Source organism: Malurus melanocephalus, unplaced genomic scaffold (assembly GCF_030028575.1).
Source record: "Malurus melanocephalus ecotype Western Australia unplaced genomic scaffold, MMel_1.1 scaffold_597, whole genome shotgun sequence".
In the NCBI taxonomy this organism is placed as follows: domain Eukaryota; kingdom Metazoa; phylum Chordata; class Aves; order Passeriformes; family Maluridae; genus Malurus; species Malurus melanocephalus.
Genome location: NW_026623829.1, coordinates 10888 through 30990, shown reverse-complemented (window position 1 = coordinate 30990; position 20103 = coordinate 10888). Strand labels below are relative to the sequence as shown.

The following is a 20103-nucleotide window of genomic DNA, read 5'->3' as shown; positions in this document are numbered from 1 at the left end:
TCTTTGAATGAAAAGTGTCCGTTCTGCCAACCTTGATATGTATAAATGACAAAATCTTAGGAGTAAGGACAGCAAATCTTCAGCACATTGGCTCAACATTAATACCTGAAGCCCAGAAAGGTTTTGCGATCTGCTGCTTAAAACTCCTTCATATTCATAGAAAAGCCAGAAAAATAACCAAAAGCAAAATCGGAATAGTTTSTGTATGAGGATACCAGTAAACAGACTGGGATTTGTCAGTCTTGAAAAAACATGTCTATAGGGATAGAGAGACTTACAGCATTCAAGGTGGCCTGAAGAATAAAAGCCAATTACTCATTTTGTCCCAAATTGCCTAATGAGGAATGAAAAACAAGTTCATATAACAAGTGGATACTTTTTCAGAAGTCCCATAATTATGTTTTGACCTCATTGCTAGAGGACACTGTAATGGCAGGTTCACTGAAGGGTCTGGATTGCAAAATAAGAAAACAGAAAGCAAACAATATCAGGTATCAAAGTCAAAAAATAAGATGCTACTAAAAATAGCTGCATTCGTGCACTAGTTTAACTACTGACTACTCCTGGGATAAAGTTGTTCCTTGCTTTTCATGTATTCAACCAATTTTTGTATTTATTCACTTAAAGACTTTCTTGTCTCCTAAAGAGAAAGGCAGCCCATGAACTCTGATTTCAGCAAACGTGAGAGAATATTGCCATTAACTTCCAATAAATCAGGATTTAATTTTCTCWATGTGAGCAATGTACAGAAGCAGAAGTTGGACCATCTGACTTTTTCTAATAAAATTGAACAATACTTGCACAAATATTACTGTGGAAATCTAAAGGTCTGAAATTAAATAATGAGTATTTAAAAGGAGGAGAATAACAAGTATGTGCTACAGTACCACTGACAGTAAAACACTTCTGCTTCTGAGAATTAGCATTAGCACCAAACAAAGTGCTGTGTATCAGGAAATGGGTTGTGAACACAAAATAGGCCAGTCTAAACCAAACAGAAACACCTGAAATTTCACCACTCATTAGGCTGCACCAGAAAATTAATAACCTCTGGACCTGTTAAATTTCGACTTTTAATCATAARTGCTTCCAGATGTGTTTCATATAGAATGTTAATTTTGATCCATGACAATTCATTCTTCCTAGTGTATCTGATACCAAAGGGGAAAGGACTGTGGGTTAAAGGGTAACTTGCTTTCCCTTGAGTCAAGTTTGCTTCTTTCACAGTCGAGGAAACTGGGGCTGGTGAAGCCTTATGAATCCTGACATGGGAAGCCTTGCTGTAGGTGGAGGAGCCAAAGGCTGTCAGTGCGTCTGGGGGAGGCACTGCCTGCACCGTAGTAACAGCCTGCTGCTGGAGGATCATTACTGTGCTGTGGATCATAGCTTTGCTCCTGAGATAAAGGTGCTTGCATTGAAGTATTTGGTTTCTTTGCAATACAGCTTAGGGATCCTGAGCATATCAGGGTTGCGAGTAGTTGCAGAGACATAAATGAAGAGAAGAAAGGTAAAATTGCAAAACTGGCTGCAAGTCCTTTTCTTCCCGAGTTCTGAGCTGTTTGGGGGACATAAACAGCTGCCAGAACAAACTGGATCAGACCCAAGGTGGAGAGCAGGATGAGCCCTCTAATACATTAATTATTTAAATTCTGCCCTCCCAGAGTAACCTCTTTGGTGCTGAGTGCTTCCCTTTATTCTAGAGGGCTTCTCACATTGCCGAGACCTTTGGAAATATTCTGACTGTAGTGCTATAAATAGCAAGTATTTCCCACTGACTAAAACCTGCAGCATAGCAGCAGTCAGATGTGGGTTTATTTTCCTGCTTGAGGACTACRTAAGTGCTTGTATCCTCTCTCCACTGAGACATCCCTCCGCTTTAGGCATTGGTCTCTCTGCTGGAGAGTGTTACTGAACCTGGCTCACATTCTTGCTCTTTCTGATCTATTTTTCTCTAATGAAAGATCTCCCTATGGCCACCTTTCCTAGTTTTCCCTCTCCCTTCTCTTATGGCAGGTCTTTGCTTCTCTCGGGTATACTGATTTCTACTGTTYATTAATTTCTGCTCATTTAATTTCAATTCGTCTGCTATTCACACACATTGTGCACTGCCTGTGCACACAGATGTGTCTGAATGAGCTTTTAGTCAAGGTTCTTATGGCCCCAGAGCTTCTCCTGGCCTTATCTTGCATTTACATGGTGCCTTTCAGTTTCCTCAAATCCAGGTCTAAGAATAAATGCTAATGTGTTTCCYTGCACATACCAGTGCTTCTCTGAACAGGATCTTGACTGATAGCTAACAACATCCTGTGTTACTGGAATTTAGGAGAGGACTGTCCAGTAAAAACAGCACAAGAATCAAGACTGGATACAAAGTCAGAGTGGACCACAGAAATGAGAATGTCACAATGTAATCCCTAGAAAAAGAACAGCAAACGAGCACAAATATGTGTGCCAAGTGTGCCTTCCTCCCGCACATCACAAGCAGCAGTATTTAATGCCCTGCTCAGCATCTTGCTTGGGGACTGGCCAGGATTTGAGCCAAGCACCCAACTTCCCAAGTTTGCCCTTGGAGGAAAAAGAGGTTAGAAGTACTTAGGAGGAAAGGAGCAAAATTGCACTTGGCTGTGATGTTCAAGTGGGGTTAAATCCTTGAGGAGCCTCTCCTCCCTGTTTGGTAATTCGAGCACTTGTTTGTGAGATAAGGGAAGGTGTCAGCTCCAGCAGCATCTGAGCTCACACTCTGCTTTGTATGATTTCTGTGCCCTCTTCAGTTTGCTAATCAAAACAAGTTTCCGCTGCGTGTTTCTTATCCCCAGAGGGTGGAACTATCCTCAGAAAATTAAAGCTCTCTTATCTCTTAATGTGTCATCACAACTAATAGCCTGGGGACTGTAAACAAGTTTAAATATCAAAACAATTTGGCTGGTGATTGTCTGTGATTATGGATTAGGAATACCAAATTTGTGCTCGCTGATATTCAAGGTAGATTGAAAACAAGGAGCCAGATCCTTAAACGGTGTAAATGGAGGTGGCTGAGCTGAACTGGGGGAGGAAAGCTGCTTTGTACCAGCTGAGTATCTGACCCTGTGAGGTTTTCAGAAGTTTCCATTCTTGTTTTTCAAGGTGCCAGATAATACATGACAGCACGGGGCTGATCAGGAGGAGCACTGAGGGCCCCCAGGAGAGTCTGGATGATCTCCCCCTTCTCCGAGTTCCCAGGACTCAGATTCTGCTGCCTGGGCCCTCCACTCGCAGCCTCTTTCGGGAGCACATACATAATGACTTRCAGGAGAAATGATTTAAGACGACAAAACTTTTTCAAGATCAAGTCAAGGTGCCAGCATATTCAAAAGCTGTCAGATATATCAGGGCAGGTGCTTGGTGAGGGATGTGCTTTGTATCTTTGATGTGACAAACCTACTGCAGTAAATTCACAAACGTGCACTTGCTGCTGCCTTTTCCAAAGCCCTGCCATCAAGCCAKCACCTTTAGATCAGTCATACTGAGTGAAGAGATGCAAAAGGATCTTTTGCTAGAAATGCTTTTCCTGGTTCATTGACCTGTTTGCAATGTCTGTGATGTGCAGCATGTCCCCTGATTTGGAGAGATGGTTGTGGCTGTATTTCATAGCACAAAGGCTGGATTTAAAACTTTTCTTGCTGGTGTGTCCCTCTTCTGAAAATATTTGTGAGGCCCCACTGTTTTTATGGACCATTTTCTGCTGTAGGCTGGATAACCTATTCTTCAAAGAATCCCACAGATAATAAACTGAGGCAGAGAGACACTGAGTGGATTTCCTGTAGATATATAAGAATTCAGCAGAAGTGCAAGCAGATGAATAGTGCAAGAAGTGTCCTAACTACTGAACTGTCCTTGTCTCCCATGTGCAGTGCAGAATACACAGAATATTTGTCTTTTAATGGATAGCTTTTTGGAATACGTAACTTTTCAAAAGGCTGATGTTAGGTTAATGATGAATCCTACAAAATGAAGTAGGAAAGACATTAATTTTGATGTGACAGGAAAGTGCTTTCCTAATGGGGTAGTAATTAAATAAGAAGGATAGTTATTTTAAAAAATGGTAAATTTAGTGTACCCTACCCCTCCTATCTCAGCAGTTCTAGTGGCAGTTCTGGGTAAGGAAAAGGAATGTTTCTGTCAAGCATGAAGTACCACCAAAAAAGTATAAAAGGAAAAATGTGTCATAAGAATGATAAAAATATTAAATAAGGTCAAATAAATGAAATCAATTTCCAGAAGAGAATAATAAAGACTGTGAAAAGGTACCCAGAACGCCTGATGACTTTTCTATTTTCTTAATTGGGATAATGATACTGAAACTGACATCAAATATTTCCCCAGTAGCAAAAACCACCCACAAACCCCAGCCAGCCAAAATACCGCTCTCAGCATAAGATCTGTGAAGGTTAAAGGCTTGAGTCTGCCATTAGGAGAGTGCTACTCTTCTCCCAAGGTCAGTCCTTACATATGGAGAAGTAATTTTGATTCTGGTCTCCTCACGCTACAAAGTCAACGCTTACCTTTATTTCAACAGTGCTATATTTGGCAAAGTACTAATATAATTGTGTTTGGTCCCAGTCATGTCCTGTTTGAATGTTAAAATCCTCTTAATACCAAGCCATTGTGTGCTCCCTCTTGTAGCTTATGTGATGTATAAACCAGCGAGCAGTGSAGACTGCCGGAGCAATCCCTGCAGGAAAACCAGTGCTGCCAGKGCCCACTGGGGGGTTTTATTTCTCTTTACCAGCTCTTGACTGGAATCTTACTTCCACAGACTAAAATTTCTTTCATTGTTTTTATGACGCATGAAGAGCTCCTGCAGAACATTTTTGGTGTAGTTTTATCCAAAGAAGATGCCGTTCATGCAGTCCCAGGCTGCATCGTAGCATAAGCCWAATATGGCACGTAGGCACGAAGAGATGACCTCCAACAAATCACACCGTGCATCAGCCYATGTATAAACCTTCAACTTGTTGTTCTTTCATGTTCATGCTGTTCCAGTCACAAACTTCTCTGTGCATATTCCATTGCATCACACTGAGGACTTCTCCCTCAGTTAAGGCCCCTTAATTGGACAGAAATAACCTGGCAGTCTGATTCATCTTACCAGAAACCACCACTACCTCCTTGCTAATAAACACAACTTGCAAAGAGTAAAAAATGTGATTGTACAACCTCAGATCAGATTCTGTAGCCCAAGGACCTCTGCCTTTCTCATCAGCCAGTAATGTGTGCCTCGGAAAGGCTTTAATAACATAGCAAAGATGTGGTGGTACTTGCCCAGAACAGTTTCTTAGCTTACAAAAAATCCATAACTCAAGGATTTGCTAAGCCAGAGCCTTTGTCTTTATGTCTAATAGCCTTTGATATGTTTCCTTCATTTCTGAATTATTTAGCTACTTTTTAGATTGATGTTGATTTTAGGGTCTAGTGTTCTGCAGGAGGGAATTTGATATTAACTTCATGCTGCACAGTTTATTAAGAAAAGACTAGGGATGTTAATAACAGGTTCAGATGCTGTCTGAGCCCCCATGCTGCCTCTGCTCACAATTATCCTGGAATCAGGATTTCCTAGCTCATGTGGTGCAGGATCACCGTACCAAAGTTAAGAGTGCCAGTGACTGCAGTTAAAAGCCACCCCAGCTGGAGCACCCCTCTCTGTTGTTTTTTCAATGTGAATGGGAAACTCTGTCCAAACCACAGGATGCAGAGTCAAATTGTACCTTCTCTGGCTTTTTTCAAGCCAAAAAGGCTTGACCCACAAGATGCTTGGGTATGATCATATTTCTGTGGGAACCAGAGTGCTGACTCAAGAGTGTTCAGCTCTCATGGGAACCAGCCAGAAAGAACTTCACTCTCCCCTCAAATCCTTGCATTCCAGGCCTGGAWTTTTTTCAGATTATATTTGTAATCCTACTTGATTTCTCAAATAAACAGTGAAATAAAAACAGTTGGCCAGAGGGAAAACCTTCCAGTTACTGAAGGGGAAAAGAACACAATATCCAAATGACTCATGGCTCCGTGGGTGAAGTTATGGCCGCATGTCGTAGCCTGGGATGTGGGTTTGTGGTCCGATGCCACATGGAGTGGATGCACTTAGGTTGTGACGTTARTGTAAATGGCTTGGGGAGGAATTTTCCTGTGGCTTCCTAGAGACAAGTTGCTTGTTAAGATACCACTGACAGCACAGTGGCAATTAATAAGACAGGGAGAACACCCACCAGGTGCAGCTAAACCCTCCTCTGGACACCAGCTGGGGCAAATATGACAAAACCCTTCTGCTGCTAGAAGAGGTAGTCCTACAGGAAGTCCTGGAGATGGCTGTGGCTGAAGAAACTGTGAAGACAGAGTTTCTGAGGGCTGGAGGGAAATCTGAAGAGGGACAGCAGGAGCCTTATCCCTGTGAGATACCTGGTGCCTCTGCAGCTTTGCTCTCCTGGAGCAGCTTATCCGAAAGACCTTCTGGATGATCATGCTTGGATGTTTGATTCTCAGATGTTTGATTCCCGTATGTTTGATGCTCTGATGTTTGATGCCCTATTGCTTGGTGCCCCCTGCTCCTTCTGGTTGCTGGTGCTGTGGGTATCCTCAGGTTACTGACTCCCTTGTTACCTTTTCCTCCAAACCTTTTGGTTACMGTAGACAAAACACATAAATGTTAATGCAAATGTAAGTACAAAGGCCTCTTTGTAAAGCAGAGCCCAATTTCTGCTTTCCTTGCCACTAATCACCTGCTGGAATTCAACCACTTCCTTGGAAGTTACCAGCAGTTACATGCTGTCCTATATATGAACAATTTGCAGATGTGACAAAAATAGATGTTGTTTTGTCTGGATTCTCAGTTTTTCCTCTGAATCTCTCCATTGCAGGATTTCCTTACCTCTCCCAGTCCTTTCCATCCTTTCAGTCCTCTGGTTGCTGTTCTGTGTCTGTGCAATGCAGGAGCAGCTCAGGGAAGCTGCATGCCAGGACTATCCTCTGATGATATCTGCTGGAGAGGACATGCCCACAGAATTGGTGGCCAGTTTTTGGGGAGTCCCCACCCCCCTGAATATATACACTGCCTGGGAGGGACTGGTTTTCCTCTGAGTTAGTGGAGGGAGGAATGAGGGTCCATTAAAGAACCAAATCAAATCCCTCTTTTAGGCAAGAGCTGGGGAGCATTTTTTTTTTTTCTACATCCTACCACTGCTTTCTGCAGCAGAAACATGATGGGATATAGTTTACAGCTTGGGAGACAACAGCAGGGCATTGCCTGAACCTAGATGTTGGCAGATCAGTTGGCATTGGGAAACCAGCCAACCTTTTTCAGTTTTCTGGGACACTCTGGTTTGCCCATGTGATTAAAATTTGCAGTGTTAGATAAACACAGATACATAGAATTTATTCATTTCTAATTTGAACAATCAGACACTTAACCATGAAGGGAAGACCAAGGGAGCRTCTTTGTTTGTGGCTTCAGCTGTGCTGGGAGTCAGGGCTTGTCCCACATTTGAAGAATCTTCTTTTTTTAGGCAGCTCAGAGGCTTGGGCTGTTGCTTGGGAAATGGCTGTATTCTCCCTGCAGGCAGATCGATACATTTCAGCTCACTGCACTGCAAGTAACTTTTCATCGTACATTAAGAATGAGGAAAATAAAAGCCAAGATGGATGTTATTTTGGTTTTGCTTTTATTTTGAATTATTTATTAAGAAGTCACTGCTGTCTTCCTTCTCATCGGGAGACAAAATGCCTTTGTCTTTAATGATATTTTCCTATTAAAAAGAAGCAAGGTCTTCCCAGTTTTATTTCCCTCATTCTCTTCTTGGTACTGAAGTGTAAATCTGGGGTCTCCACAGCATGCCAAGATGAGCTCCTGCAGTCCCACTGATGCTGGAGGAGTCACACCTCGTGGTACAYTTCTGACCAGTTTTATAACAACATTGCAGATGAGCTATGTGTTCTAGAAGTGATTGTTGGCACGTAAGCAGAGGGTTATAAGTAAACCACAGGCTAGCTGAACTAACATTTTAATTAAGTATTTACTGAATAGCTAATAAAAATATGAATCCTTTTCAAGTGAATTCTTAATATAATGTGTTATAGGGAAAGATTCTGCAATTGGCTCCACTATTGATAYGATTTGGGTATTCCAACTAACAATCCATTCTGTTATTTTTGTTCCTAAATCTAGGTTGTCCTGAAGGGGAGGATAAAGAAACTGGCTACCAAGATGGTAATCACTAGTGGAAATGAAGAAGACAAAGGCAGTCAAGAAAAGGAAAGCAAAGAAGAAACCATCTTAGCAATGCTTGGAATTATTGGGACAATTCTGAACCTCATTGTGATCATTTTTGTGTATATTTACACAACGTTGTAAATTAGAAGGCATGCATATAGACCAGATAAAACGGCCATTAAGAGTGACAACAAACATTGCTGACTATTGACAAGTTCTTTAATCAGAATTGACTCTGTATTATATTAACACATCATAAAAGCACTGCCTGCAGGCAGCGAAGACTGAAGCACAATTAATTTAACAAGACTTTTTCACACAGTAATAAGCTTAACTCTTCTCTCCTACCCTCTCCCTTTCGGTTTGGTTTTCAGTTTGGGGGAGAATGACTGCAGTTATATAAGTTGTAGCTTTGAAGAAATCCACCAGGGAGATGTTGTTTTAACATAATTAGNAAAAAAAAAAAAAAAAAAAAAAAAAAAAAAAAAGGAAAAGAAAGAAACTGTACACTATATATAATTAGATATGTATGCTGTATACCCGCAAAGATTGAACTCAAAGATAGCTTCATAGCACAGATCATGTGTCTGYTAGGTCAAATTTTTTTTTCTCTTGGTTTTTGCTTTTACTTACATTGAATCTGACAAGCTTTTTATTTAGAATGAACATATGGTGCAATCATGAAAAAAACATTTCCATTGAGCAAGGTCTGCCTAAACCTGATAAAATGTTGGGAGAAAAAAATTACATGGTTATTTTTCCTTTCTCATTTGCTTAACATCTGTGTCTGTTCATACCAATGTTTATAAATATATATTTTTAATAAATGTGCTATATTTTTAGCATGAACCAAATATTTTGAGACACTTGTATTCATGCAGCTAAATTTTGTTTGATGAAGTGCCCCTTTTGACAATGGATGTTATTTTTCTCGGCAATTATACAGCAGTCTTGTTTGCAGCCCTCTCACTGTGGTCTGAAGCAAGCTCACATCATGCTCATATGCATGACTTGAAGTTGGAATGTCAGCTGAAAAGCATTGCTGCTTAATACGGGAAATAGCAAAACATTGTAAGGTGACCTTTGGAGACTGGTTGCAGAAAGAAGGCTCTATTTATAGTTAAAAGAAAAAGCAAATGAAAGGAATATTGAGGCATCTCACAAAATATTGCAAAATTCACAGAATTGATGGCTTTCAAAATCTGGTCACGCTCTCTAAGTACTTGTGCTGAGAGAAGCGAGCAGAGGTTGATACAGTTGAAAAGAGAAATTTATAGAGCCTATAGTGAGGGGCTAGCAGAAATCCAGCTTGTAAATACAGAGTGTATTTTAAATGTGAGGATCATTAACTCTTTACGCTTATCTGACATGCTTTAACTGAGTTGGTGCAGTGAAATTCTCTGACTTGTGTTTTTGACAGGAATGTACAATGATGATGATCACCATTTTTCTTAAGAGTTCAGTACCTATAAATATACAAAGCATTAAAAATATGAGACCTCAATTCTGCCTCAAGCTGCCTAAGTACATGCCCACTAACATTGACATATCCTCTTAAAAAATAGGTCAATTAATWGTTTACTGACTTGTGGTTTGGATTGCATCCTCAGATGCACAAGGAGGATTGGTATTCAAGTCAGCCAGAACTGTGAAAATGTTGACCCTAGAGTCTCAATTTCAGTGATCAGACCTGTCTCTCTGGAATCAGTAATGAGTTTTTCACCATTTTCCAGGTGCTAGAATAGTCTCRAAAATATAGACTTTCATTGCAGGATGTAAAAGCAAGCCTGGAGATTCTGAGGGGCACCTTTTATAAACAGAGGTGTTCAGTCTCTTGTGGTATCGTACAGTCAATAACAAAACCATTGGGGGCAGAAAAAAAGGTCAATAAATGAACTACAATGAAATCCAATATGCAGACTGAAGGAAAGCTGAGCAAAAATAATCTCATGTTAATGAAAACATGACAGGGTGAGAAAGGTGAGAAAATGAGCAGAGATTTGAAGCAGAAAACAGCACAGAAAGCCAGTRCCACACATGCCAGCATGGCTGAGGAAACACTTGTGTTTGCACGGTGCTGGTAGAGCTGCCGATCTCACAGAGGAAAAGAAAGAGTAGTGGCACAGGTCAGAGTAGCTCAGTGAAAGTGATTTTGTTTTTCAGTTTATAGTTATTTATTTATAATTCTAAGGAATCAGCAAACTCTACTTTTTGATCATTCTGATGGCTAAAATGTATTTTACTCCACCAGGCTTTTTTTCTCCTGTTTAAACTACTGCTGCACACAGCYTGTGGCTCCGAGCACCTGCACATGCTCCAGGCACCTGTTGAACTTCAGCCTGGCACGATCTTCTCTGCAGATATTTCTCTTGAACTTTTCCGCCTCTTTTCCAGCAAACACTGCAGCAAACTGCCTGAGGCTCRTGCTCATCTTCTGGAGGGACAGCCTCTGAGTTAAAAGATGAGCTCTCATGTCAGATACTTCTTTACCTCTCTCTGCATCAAATGGTAATACCTGTCATCTTCTTGTGGGCATGAAGATGCTCAATGAACCAAATTTCATTAAGGGCTTCTACTAATATTACAAATTAAAGCTCTGCATTGTAAAACAACATAGGACACTTCACCCTAAAGTAAAGTAGGAACGAAAGTAAAGTAGTAACTAAAGTAAAGTAGGAACTAAAGTAAAGTAGGAACTTATTCTACTCATCACAGTTGCATTCATTCAGACATGGGCCAGCACCTTCAACAACACAGGCACTACAAACAGCCCAAATAAGCTGAAGTGGTGGCTCAAGAGCCTAAAGATTCCATGTTTTCTCTTCTGTATTTTGTCTGTTAGTCTTGATGCAGGCAGTGTGTCCAGGTGTCTATCACCCCACCAGCAGCAGCCATGTGCTTTGCCATAGGATTTTTATTCCTCTGAAAAGTTTATCCCATTCCATTAAAAGTTTAACACTTAATATTTTAATTTTACAGGATTAAGTTCACAGATATTTCTAGAAATATCCTGGGGCAAGTTCTCCTTAAGTAAATTAATTAAGTATTCATTTAAATAAAAATGAAGAGTTTCCATTGAGGGCAACTTCTTTCCCTTTTATTTGGTATTCCTGGACACTGATAGAGGAAAAGTGTGTTTTCAAGAATGACAGTGGAAGAGGAACATTTCATATAAAGATCTGAAGGTTTGCCTACCCACATAGCTGTGGGCAGGCCTGCTCTTGGCTCAGTGMCAGCTGGAGCCAAATTGACCTCATGCTTTTTTTATGCAAGCAGTTTTCAGCATGCACCTGTAAGAAATACTTGACTAGGTAGCATATATGTCATGGATACCTTATAGTCAGTAACTGCTCTATGAACAGTTGAATAAAACTTCTCATTACAAGAGATGAATGGTAAATCTGCTTTGGCAAGGAAAAATCCAACAGTCTCATTCTTGGCTTGACTTGTAGGTAATGCAAACAGTTTCCAAAATAAATTTTTTAAATTGAAATATTAGTCCATTAGTGACAAGAACTTTCATCTTTGCATTTGAGTAGAAAGAAATTAATGTCCAATATCACAATGAGATATTAAAGCATTACCTTTTGCTTCAATCAGCTAGGAATACGATTACATATTCTGTGTAGTTTGATGGTTTGTGTTATGGGAATGAAAAATATTTTCACGGTGTGACAGAAAGGTGACATTGTCCCCACTAGTATCTGATGTGTTGGCTGGTGGGTACAGAAGAATTTCAGGAAGGAAGAAGATAAAACTGTTTATCATGTACATGAGATGGTGAAAAAGAAGACAGCTTACTGCCCTTCTCTCCGGTTCCTACATCCCACATTGAAAACTTGACATCTCAGAAACCACATCCTTTATACAYGAATGGATCATCCTGCATGCCCTGTCAGGGCAGCCCTCTCAGTTATGTACCTTCTGCTCCTTCCACCTGCTTCTCTGCAGCAGGATGCAGCTCGCTGTGCCTGGGAGGGTTTGAATGTGAACCAACCCTGGTAGCCTCTGGAAGCACTTGCTTTGCTTTACTGTGGTGTTATAGTCAGCTGTAGGCCTCAGTTTTGTTATTTTGAGGATAGTCAATAATCATCATCATGTTACTATCTGATAATCTAGGGGATACCTCACTTGTTGAATTCCCAGACAAATCTCAACCCTGGCCCATAGGTAAAATTTTGATTCAGTAGGCATCAAAATACAAAAGCTTCATTTACATCACGACAAAACTTCAGTATTAAGTGTTGTTCAAGGCTGTGTATCTTATATGTTCACTTAAGTTATACACTAGAGCTCATCCCAAATGCCCCAAAATCTCATCTGTATCAAGAGTTCTCATCTCTTCTCAGTCAGAATTAACACTTCCATGTGAATTATGGTGTATGCAGAGAACTTGGCCTGGAGAGGGAAAGGATAAAAATTACCTGGATTAAAACTCCAGGGAGGCAGCGCTGCAGAATTTACTAATTAGTTTGAGGTTTAGCTGGAATACTTTGTTTCTGAATAACCAGAATTTTGGASAAAAAATGTTATTGTTCGTTGGAAGGTTTCTGGAAAAACACGTCTAATTGAAAGGAAGAACCTCATTGACAATATTTCAGCAGCAATCTTCCAAAGAAAACACTGACCAGGACTCAGATTGGCTTGCTTCCCAAGATGTTTGGCAGCCCAGGAACAGAGTGCACATATATGTAAGCACCTCTTGTTTACTTAGAGGCTTTGTCTTCTTTAGAACAAAATGCACAGATTTGCAAATACATGAAATAGTACATTATGCAATCAACAACAAAAAAATCTGTTTACCTTTATTTCCAGCAGAATTTCTGYAGAATCTGCACTTCTTCCATGCCTGGCTGTGTGTTTTGGAGGCTGATCCCGAAAGGTCTTATAAATTCAGTGTATCTTTCCTCCCCTACCACTGATCCAAAAAAAACAAAACCTGTTCCATGTGAAAACCTCCACACCAGACTGAACTCCCACATGCATCCATATGCRTTTATCTACATATGAACCATCTGGTATCCAGTAAGACTTTCCTTGTCTCAGGCATTCRGTTTGCTTATCTGCATTTCACCTGGGGACTCAGATGGTGAAAGGCAATTTGTAGAGCTGAAAGCACCCGACTGTTTCCAATGATCCAGCTTTGCATAATGGAGCTGTCACCTGGAGAGTACCTGTTCGCGTGCGTGGCACGCCACACACCATCCTCTGTGTGTGGTCGCACCCTGCACAGGTGGGGCTGGGCTGTGACTGTGACCACACAGCCAAAAAAGTGTGCCAGAGAAAACGTTTTGTGCAAAAGCCTGGATCCCAAGTCAGGCTCTGTAGAGTGAAAGGACATCCTGCCTTGTTCATGGAAAGGCACTGAGCTATGTCCACCAGGATCCCTTCTTCTGCAAACAGTCCCACTTCAGCTGCAGGTGATCCGTGTGCCACCCTGACCCTCTTGTGGCAGCTGTTGAATTTCCTTCCACCTGAGGGAAGCGAGCAGCTGTGGACTTCCTTAATCTCCTAGAATAGAGAACAAGTCGCTCTCACATGGCAGAAACAGCAGCAGGTGCATCAGTTTCTGGCTGACAATGACAAGGCCATCTGCCTAGGGTGCTGATGGKAACCCTTTTCCCACCCATCATTCCTCTCAGTCCTGGAAATGCAAGTTAATTACCTGGACTCCAGGTTCTTCTCCACAGCCTCAATCACCATTTAGACTCAGGCAGGCTTCTTTTATGATGCTGAGACTTCTTAAACTCAAATGGCTCCTGGAGCYAGGCTTTCAGGGCCATATTAAATGTCCTCATACCTTAATCTGGCCTTGCTGTCATGCAAGTGTCACCATACCAAGATTTGGGCATTGTCAGTCTCTGCTAAGAAGGTGTCAAGGGACAAGCATTAGCAAGGGACACCACGGGGGAGCCATGGGCAGCCAGAGGTAGGGCACTGTGGCTGTTTTCCCCAAAACTTATCTTCTTGAGGASCAGTGGTATTGTGGTGGATTGCTGTTGGTGGTGGGTAAATGTAATAAAATGTTTGTGTAGCAGGACGTGATTTCTCACCTTTACTTCCTGCAAACGTAATGGGAAAGGCTTTATAAATAATTCTGCTTTTGTCAATTTAAAATATGGATTAAAATTTACTATATATGTTTTCAGATTTTAATGTGCTGCTTTTCTTTCCCCCTTATCAAACAATTCAATTTCAGTTTTGCAGATGCTATTCTTGCTTCGGTAATAATGATGACTAATGCAAAAGCATTGGTACTGGATGCAAAAGGAAGGAATGAAGATTATATTGTCAATGTTGCATTAATCTGTTCTTGGGAGCAGGAAAAGATAAGTCGATGGTTTTCTCTGCATCCAGTGCACATAGTTAGCAGTATTTTTATCATTTGATACCATTATTTCTGGAATTCTGTGGGACAAAGTTTCACCATTTAGAGCTGTGCATATTCAAACAGCAAAATGAGAAGTATATTGAATGTTTGCATTAGCTAAAAGAAAACAATGTCAGACATAAACATTTTGAGCAGACTCAAATTCAAAAGTGAGACCGCACAACCATCATTCTTACACCCCTGCTGACATTGTATAATACACACCAGGACATAATTTAGAAGCTCACTCTGCTAAGACTATTCATGTGCATAACTCAGACCAAGGGGCCAAGTTCCCTCACAGTTAATATGCATATGAATATGTATTTRCAGGTTAGGGGCATTAGCTGGCAGTTGATAATTCAGCTGTGGCAAAAATGCAGCTAATCAGACAGGGAAAAATTCGAAATTTCCTGTACAATGAGATACTTCTCTTTGTCTCATTGAACTTATTTTCAGCTGATTTGTTTCAGACTGCATGATTAATGAGAATGATGCTAAAGCCTGCCCAGCTGATGAAAGAATAAACACTATGGAGGAGTATTAAATCTACATTTTCTATCAGAATCCAAGAATTTCCCTAAACAACTTAAAAAAAAAAAATCTGTGCTGAATGTTTTACATTTTCCTTTATGTTTCACTATCAGCCAACATATTATTTCTATTTGATTGTATAATAATATTTATGTACAGTTTCACTGAGGTGTGCAAACACCAGCAAATGGATTTTGCATCCTTTGTTGCTTTTTAAGTTTTATAAGCCTCTTTCTAGTACATATCCATCTCTTAAAGATGAAAAAGACAACTAAATTACTATACAATTATGCAAACCTCACTGCCATCTTAGGTTGAAAGTATATGACCATTTACACAAAACAGGGGTGTTATTTCTTGAGACTGTTCATATGGCCCAAGTGACCCTGATATGGTGATGAGTACAATATTACATTCTTTCATTTTTAGAGAARGAAGAGTCCAGCTGTGAAACTCCTTGAAGCAGTGCATTGCACCATATTTGAAATTTACAGAGCAAGGCAAAAAATCTGATGACCACAGACAATGCTCAGCTTCTGGCTGACCTTCTCCCATGGGGCAATTGCCCTTGGTGTACCCTGACAGACCAAGCTCTCTACATTTGATGGAAGGCAGTAATAGTCAGGTAATTAACATCCCAGAATCCGAGATGTCACCATTACTAACGTCTGATTTCACTGGTCCAGAGACAAAGTTGTAATCCTTCGCCCACCTTTTTCCTGATTTAATTTTCATTGTCATCAAAAAAAGTCTGTGAAGAAACCTCCCCCCCCCCCCCCCCCCCCCCAACATTTTGTTGAATTATCATCTCATTGAAAACTACCTGGATTACAATGTTCAGGCCAGCTCTCTCAACCATCAGTAGTCCTTGTGTATGCAGTAGAATAAATCAAATTACAATTCCTAACTCTCTTTGATTCCTTCAGTTATGCTTTCCCAGTTCTCCACTTCCACAAAAATAGAGGATACCTCTCAGGTCCAGCAGCCAACCCAACAGTCCTTCTGCTTTTATTCCCAGGTTTCATCCCTGAGATAGCCATTCCCTACACACTGGAGCCTAAACCAGAGCCTGTGTCCTGCCTCCTTTCCAGCACTGATCCACCCTGGGAGTGCTGCACCTTGGACAAACAGAACTGCTCAGCAAGAGCTCTGCTGGCTGCAGGAGATTTGGCTTGTAAAACCTGCTGTGATCAATCATGTCAATCAGTAGAGTATTCCAGAGTATGCAGCAATTAATGAGTTAGGGTTTGGTTAGGGGTTTTTTATTTGGGGGGTCTTTGTTTTTGTTTTTTTGGGGCTTTTTTGTTTGATTGTTGTTTGGGTTTGGTGGGTTTTTTTTTGCATTTTGCATTTTATTTTGCAGGGTTTTTTGCTCACTCTTTCATAAATTGAGACCACTCCTCACTCCATAGCTCTTATGCATCAGACTGCTTCTCCCATGAGTTTGGGAGGATTAAAGTGAAGTGGAAAGCAAGAGGATGTTGACAGCCCTGTAGCAAACCTTCAGAGGTACAAAATTCAGCCTCCCAGCACAGAGCCTGCTCTTCCCCATGCCCAGCTGTTGGTCATGTTGTCCCTTGCACTCTTGGGAGAGTGAGGGGATCATCCAAATTTTCCCCATCCTAACTGAGTTAGGAGCTCTGATGGCCTTGCTGTGCTGAGTGACAGTGGCAAAGGCCRGGGTCTCAGGGGGTCACGACTGGGGTGGCTGTGGGCTCTGAAAGCCTTCTGCTCAGCACTGAAGTCCTGCTGCACTCAGTGGCCACCTCATGCTTCCATGGAGTTTATCTATCACCGAGATAGATAGCAGAGCTCCCCTGTTTCATGCTGCCCACAGGAAAAACCTGTCACATGTTTATTTGTCAGGGGATTTTTTTTTAAATAATGCTATACTAAAGAAGCAAAAATAAAGCAACAGCTAATATAAAACACAAAAGCAACCAGTGATTTCTTAAAGTGCTCCTGAATATCTCTCCTCAGAATACATGTTTTTAGAGAAGTCGCTCTCAGGAGCTTTGAAGGGCCCTTTGCAGCACCTGGTGTCATCCTCATTCCTAGAAGTCACCACTGCTTTGACTCAAGTGGCCTGAAAAGGCATCTTGGGACCATTCCAAACCCCCCAAGGATGTTGTGTGATGCTGCAATCCCCTAATCTCCATATTCTCCTATGTGTGTACTTTTGGACAGGACAGGATAGGACAGCATAGGATAGGATAGGATGGGATGGGATGGGATGGGATAGGATAGGACAGGACAGGACAGGATAGGATAAACAGAATTAAATACTTTAGTACCAAGGGACCTGCAACAACTATAACCATCCAGATTGTCCAAAAGCTAGAGCACTTTACTAAGGGCACTGTCCAAATGACTCTTACTGACTGTTTTGAGACATCAACCACCATCAAGAAGCCTATTCCAGGCCTATTCCACTCCACCCTCTTGATAAAGAAATATTTCTTAATGCCATCACTGGACCTCCCCTGAGGCAGCTTTGGACACCATTCCCAGGCCATATATCACTGGATCCCAGGTAGAAATGCTCAGTACCTTCCTCTCTACTTTCCCTTATCGGGAAGCGGAGAGCAATGAGATCCTCCCTCAGCTTCCTTTTCTGCAAACTAAAAAATCCCAAAGTCAATAGCCAGTCTCACCAGGAGCTGCCTCACTTCTTGGTGGAGTTTGAAAATGGACCAGTTTTCTGAATCTGTATTCCTCAGATTCCTGCCACTTCCATGTGAGAGACTGGGTGGAAGCACCACAGATGAAAGCAGGGTATCCAGCTAATACTCTTCTTGTCTAAAATTTGACTCTTGTTTTAAATTCTCAGATTGTTCAAGGATAATTTTTAATTGCAGCTCAACTTTTAAGAGTCACTTCTATGAGTCTTATTTTACTTTGTGAGCACTTTCATGCCATGGTGTTGTAAGAATTGCAGTAGTGACATGTTTCATCCACAGTGCCTGGAGTGCTCACAAATTCTTCATGGAATTGCTGGGTTCTTCCCATCATCTCATCCCATCTCATCTAAATGAGATACAAAATTAATAATCAGGATAGAATCATAGAATGGTTTGAGTTGGAAGGGACCTTAAAGATCATCTCATTTCACACCCTCTGTCAGAGGTGAGACACCATCCACTAGACCAGGTTGATCAGAGCCCCATTGAACCTGCCCAGGAACACTTCCAGGGATGGAACCTCCACTGCTTCTCTGGGCAACCTGTTCCAATACTTCACCATTTTCACAGTAAAGAACTCCTTCCTATCTGATCCAAAACATCCCCCTTTCCAGTTTTCAGTGGASGCACTTAGCTCCCCAGTCCCCATCCTGCTGTACTTCCACTCAAGAGCTGTGGGAAGAGAGGATGCCATTGAAGACTGATGGAAAAAGTTGAGTGCCTCAGCCTTCTCATCTATTGTTACCCGTTTTCCAGCATCATTTACCAACAGGATGACACCTACTTTTTTTTTTTTTTTAACCTTCATTACTAGGGGTTACTAATTTTAATTGATTGAAACATTGTTGCTTGTCTGAAAATAAAGGATCCTCACAAAATTAGTGGCAAAAGTAGGAAGTTGTGTTTTGATATCAGGAAACCTGAGGAGGATAAAAAGCTCATATTATTAAAATACCATCACTAATACCAGCTCAAACCCACTTTTAGTTCTGAGATCCCTCTGCAAYTGTCAAATGAGCTCAAAAATTTTGTATGCCTTCTTGCCATTTTAACGCAAGAATAACGCAAAAGGTCTTAAAACAGTGATCCTTGTGGTGCAATTCCACTGCCTGKAAAGTAAATAAAGAAATCAATAGGCATGCAGAGTGTTCCTCCATCAGCCCATACTCAGTTCCCAGAAGGATGTACTGAAGTGTGGTTTTAACAGTAAAACAGAATCTGACTGGGACTTTCCAATATCCTTTCAGATCAGTAAGATTTTATTTCTAGTCTTGTCCTTTCTACAGAGGATGAACAGTTTTCCTTTCAACCAGATGGTTTCCTCCTTCCGTGTGTCTTTTTAGTCATCAAGTCCTGCATGACAACGTCGTTGATATGTCATTGCTGAGAAGTAGTTTTAAGGAAAGAAATTAAAGAATCCAGTTGTAAAAATAAAATAAATGTTTGTATCAATTCAAGCTCCACAGACCAAAATGTATAGAATTGTATAAGAAATAAGTACCTTTTAGAAGCCAAGTTTTCCTGAGGAGTGATAAAAGCAGAAGGATATACAGTATAAATACAAAGGCCCTTTGAAAACTACCTTGAAAATGAAAWCTTTATTATGTAAAAGTTAAATATATTTGTTCAATTTGGTGGCTTTCCTTTGGTGAGATCTTTTTCATTCCATTCACGTACACGCAGGGTGGTGTTTCTCAGCTGCAAGTCCAGCCTTTATTGAAGTGGCATGACTGGAGCTGGAGGTAGAATCTAGCTCCCGGGTCTGAATCCAGCAGAGCATTTATATCCATAATTCTCTCCAAGAAAGTCCATGGCACTGTTGGCTTTCTGGGCTGCCCATAAGCTTGAAAGTAAGTATGTGCTTAAGTGCTTCAGTGGAGCAGGGCAGTGTCCTGCAGCTGCACTGAAACACACCATCCAATTTGCTTTTTAGGGAGGTTATTACTGCTTGAAAGAAGTATTTCTCTGAAATAGAAGGGAACAAATGTCCCAGAGCACTCATTCATTTCCCTCTCCGTCCCTTTTCTTCTTTCTGCAACTCCCTTCTTGTTTCCTGGCTCATAACATCAGCCTTGCCCATTCCTTACAAAACACCACAGCTAAACAGTCTTCCCTAAATGGCTAGCTTTCTCTGCTTTATGTGCCTCAGATTTAAATTGAAAACCTCTTCCTTGCCCAAGGCTGTTTTATCTTCTGATCCCATTTCAACCACCAGCTGTGCTGAGCATCATCATTTCCCACAGCCAGAACAGCTGTGGGGTGTTCCTATTGTCTACCTG

The 20103-nt window shown here is 41.1% G+C and overlaps 1 protein-coding gene across 6 annotated transcripts in view; it reads left to right on the top strand.

Moving 5' to 3' along the window:
- TUNAR (TCL1 upstream neural differentiation-associated RNA) overlaps positions 1-14317 on the top strand; it is a 162694-nt gene extending 148377 nt beyond the window's left edge. For all 6 annotated transcript variants that reach the window (XM_057382987.1, XM_057382981.1, XM_057382982.1 and 3 more), the window contains one exon: positions 8195-14317. In XM_057382987.1, coding sequence (XP_057238970.1) covers positions 8234-8380 — 147 coding nt within the window. In that variant the 5' untranslated portion in view covers positions 8195-8233 and the 3' untranslated portion in view covers positions 8381-14317. The remainder of the gene's footprint in view (positions 1-8194) is intronic.
- The last annotated feature ends 5786 nt before the right edge of the window (positions 14318-20103 follow it).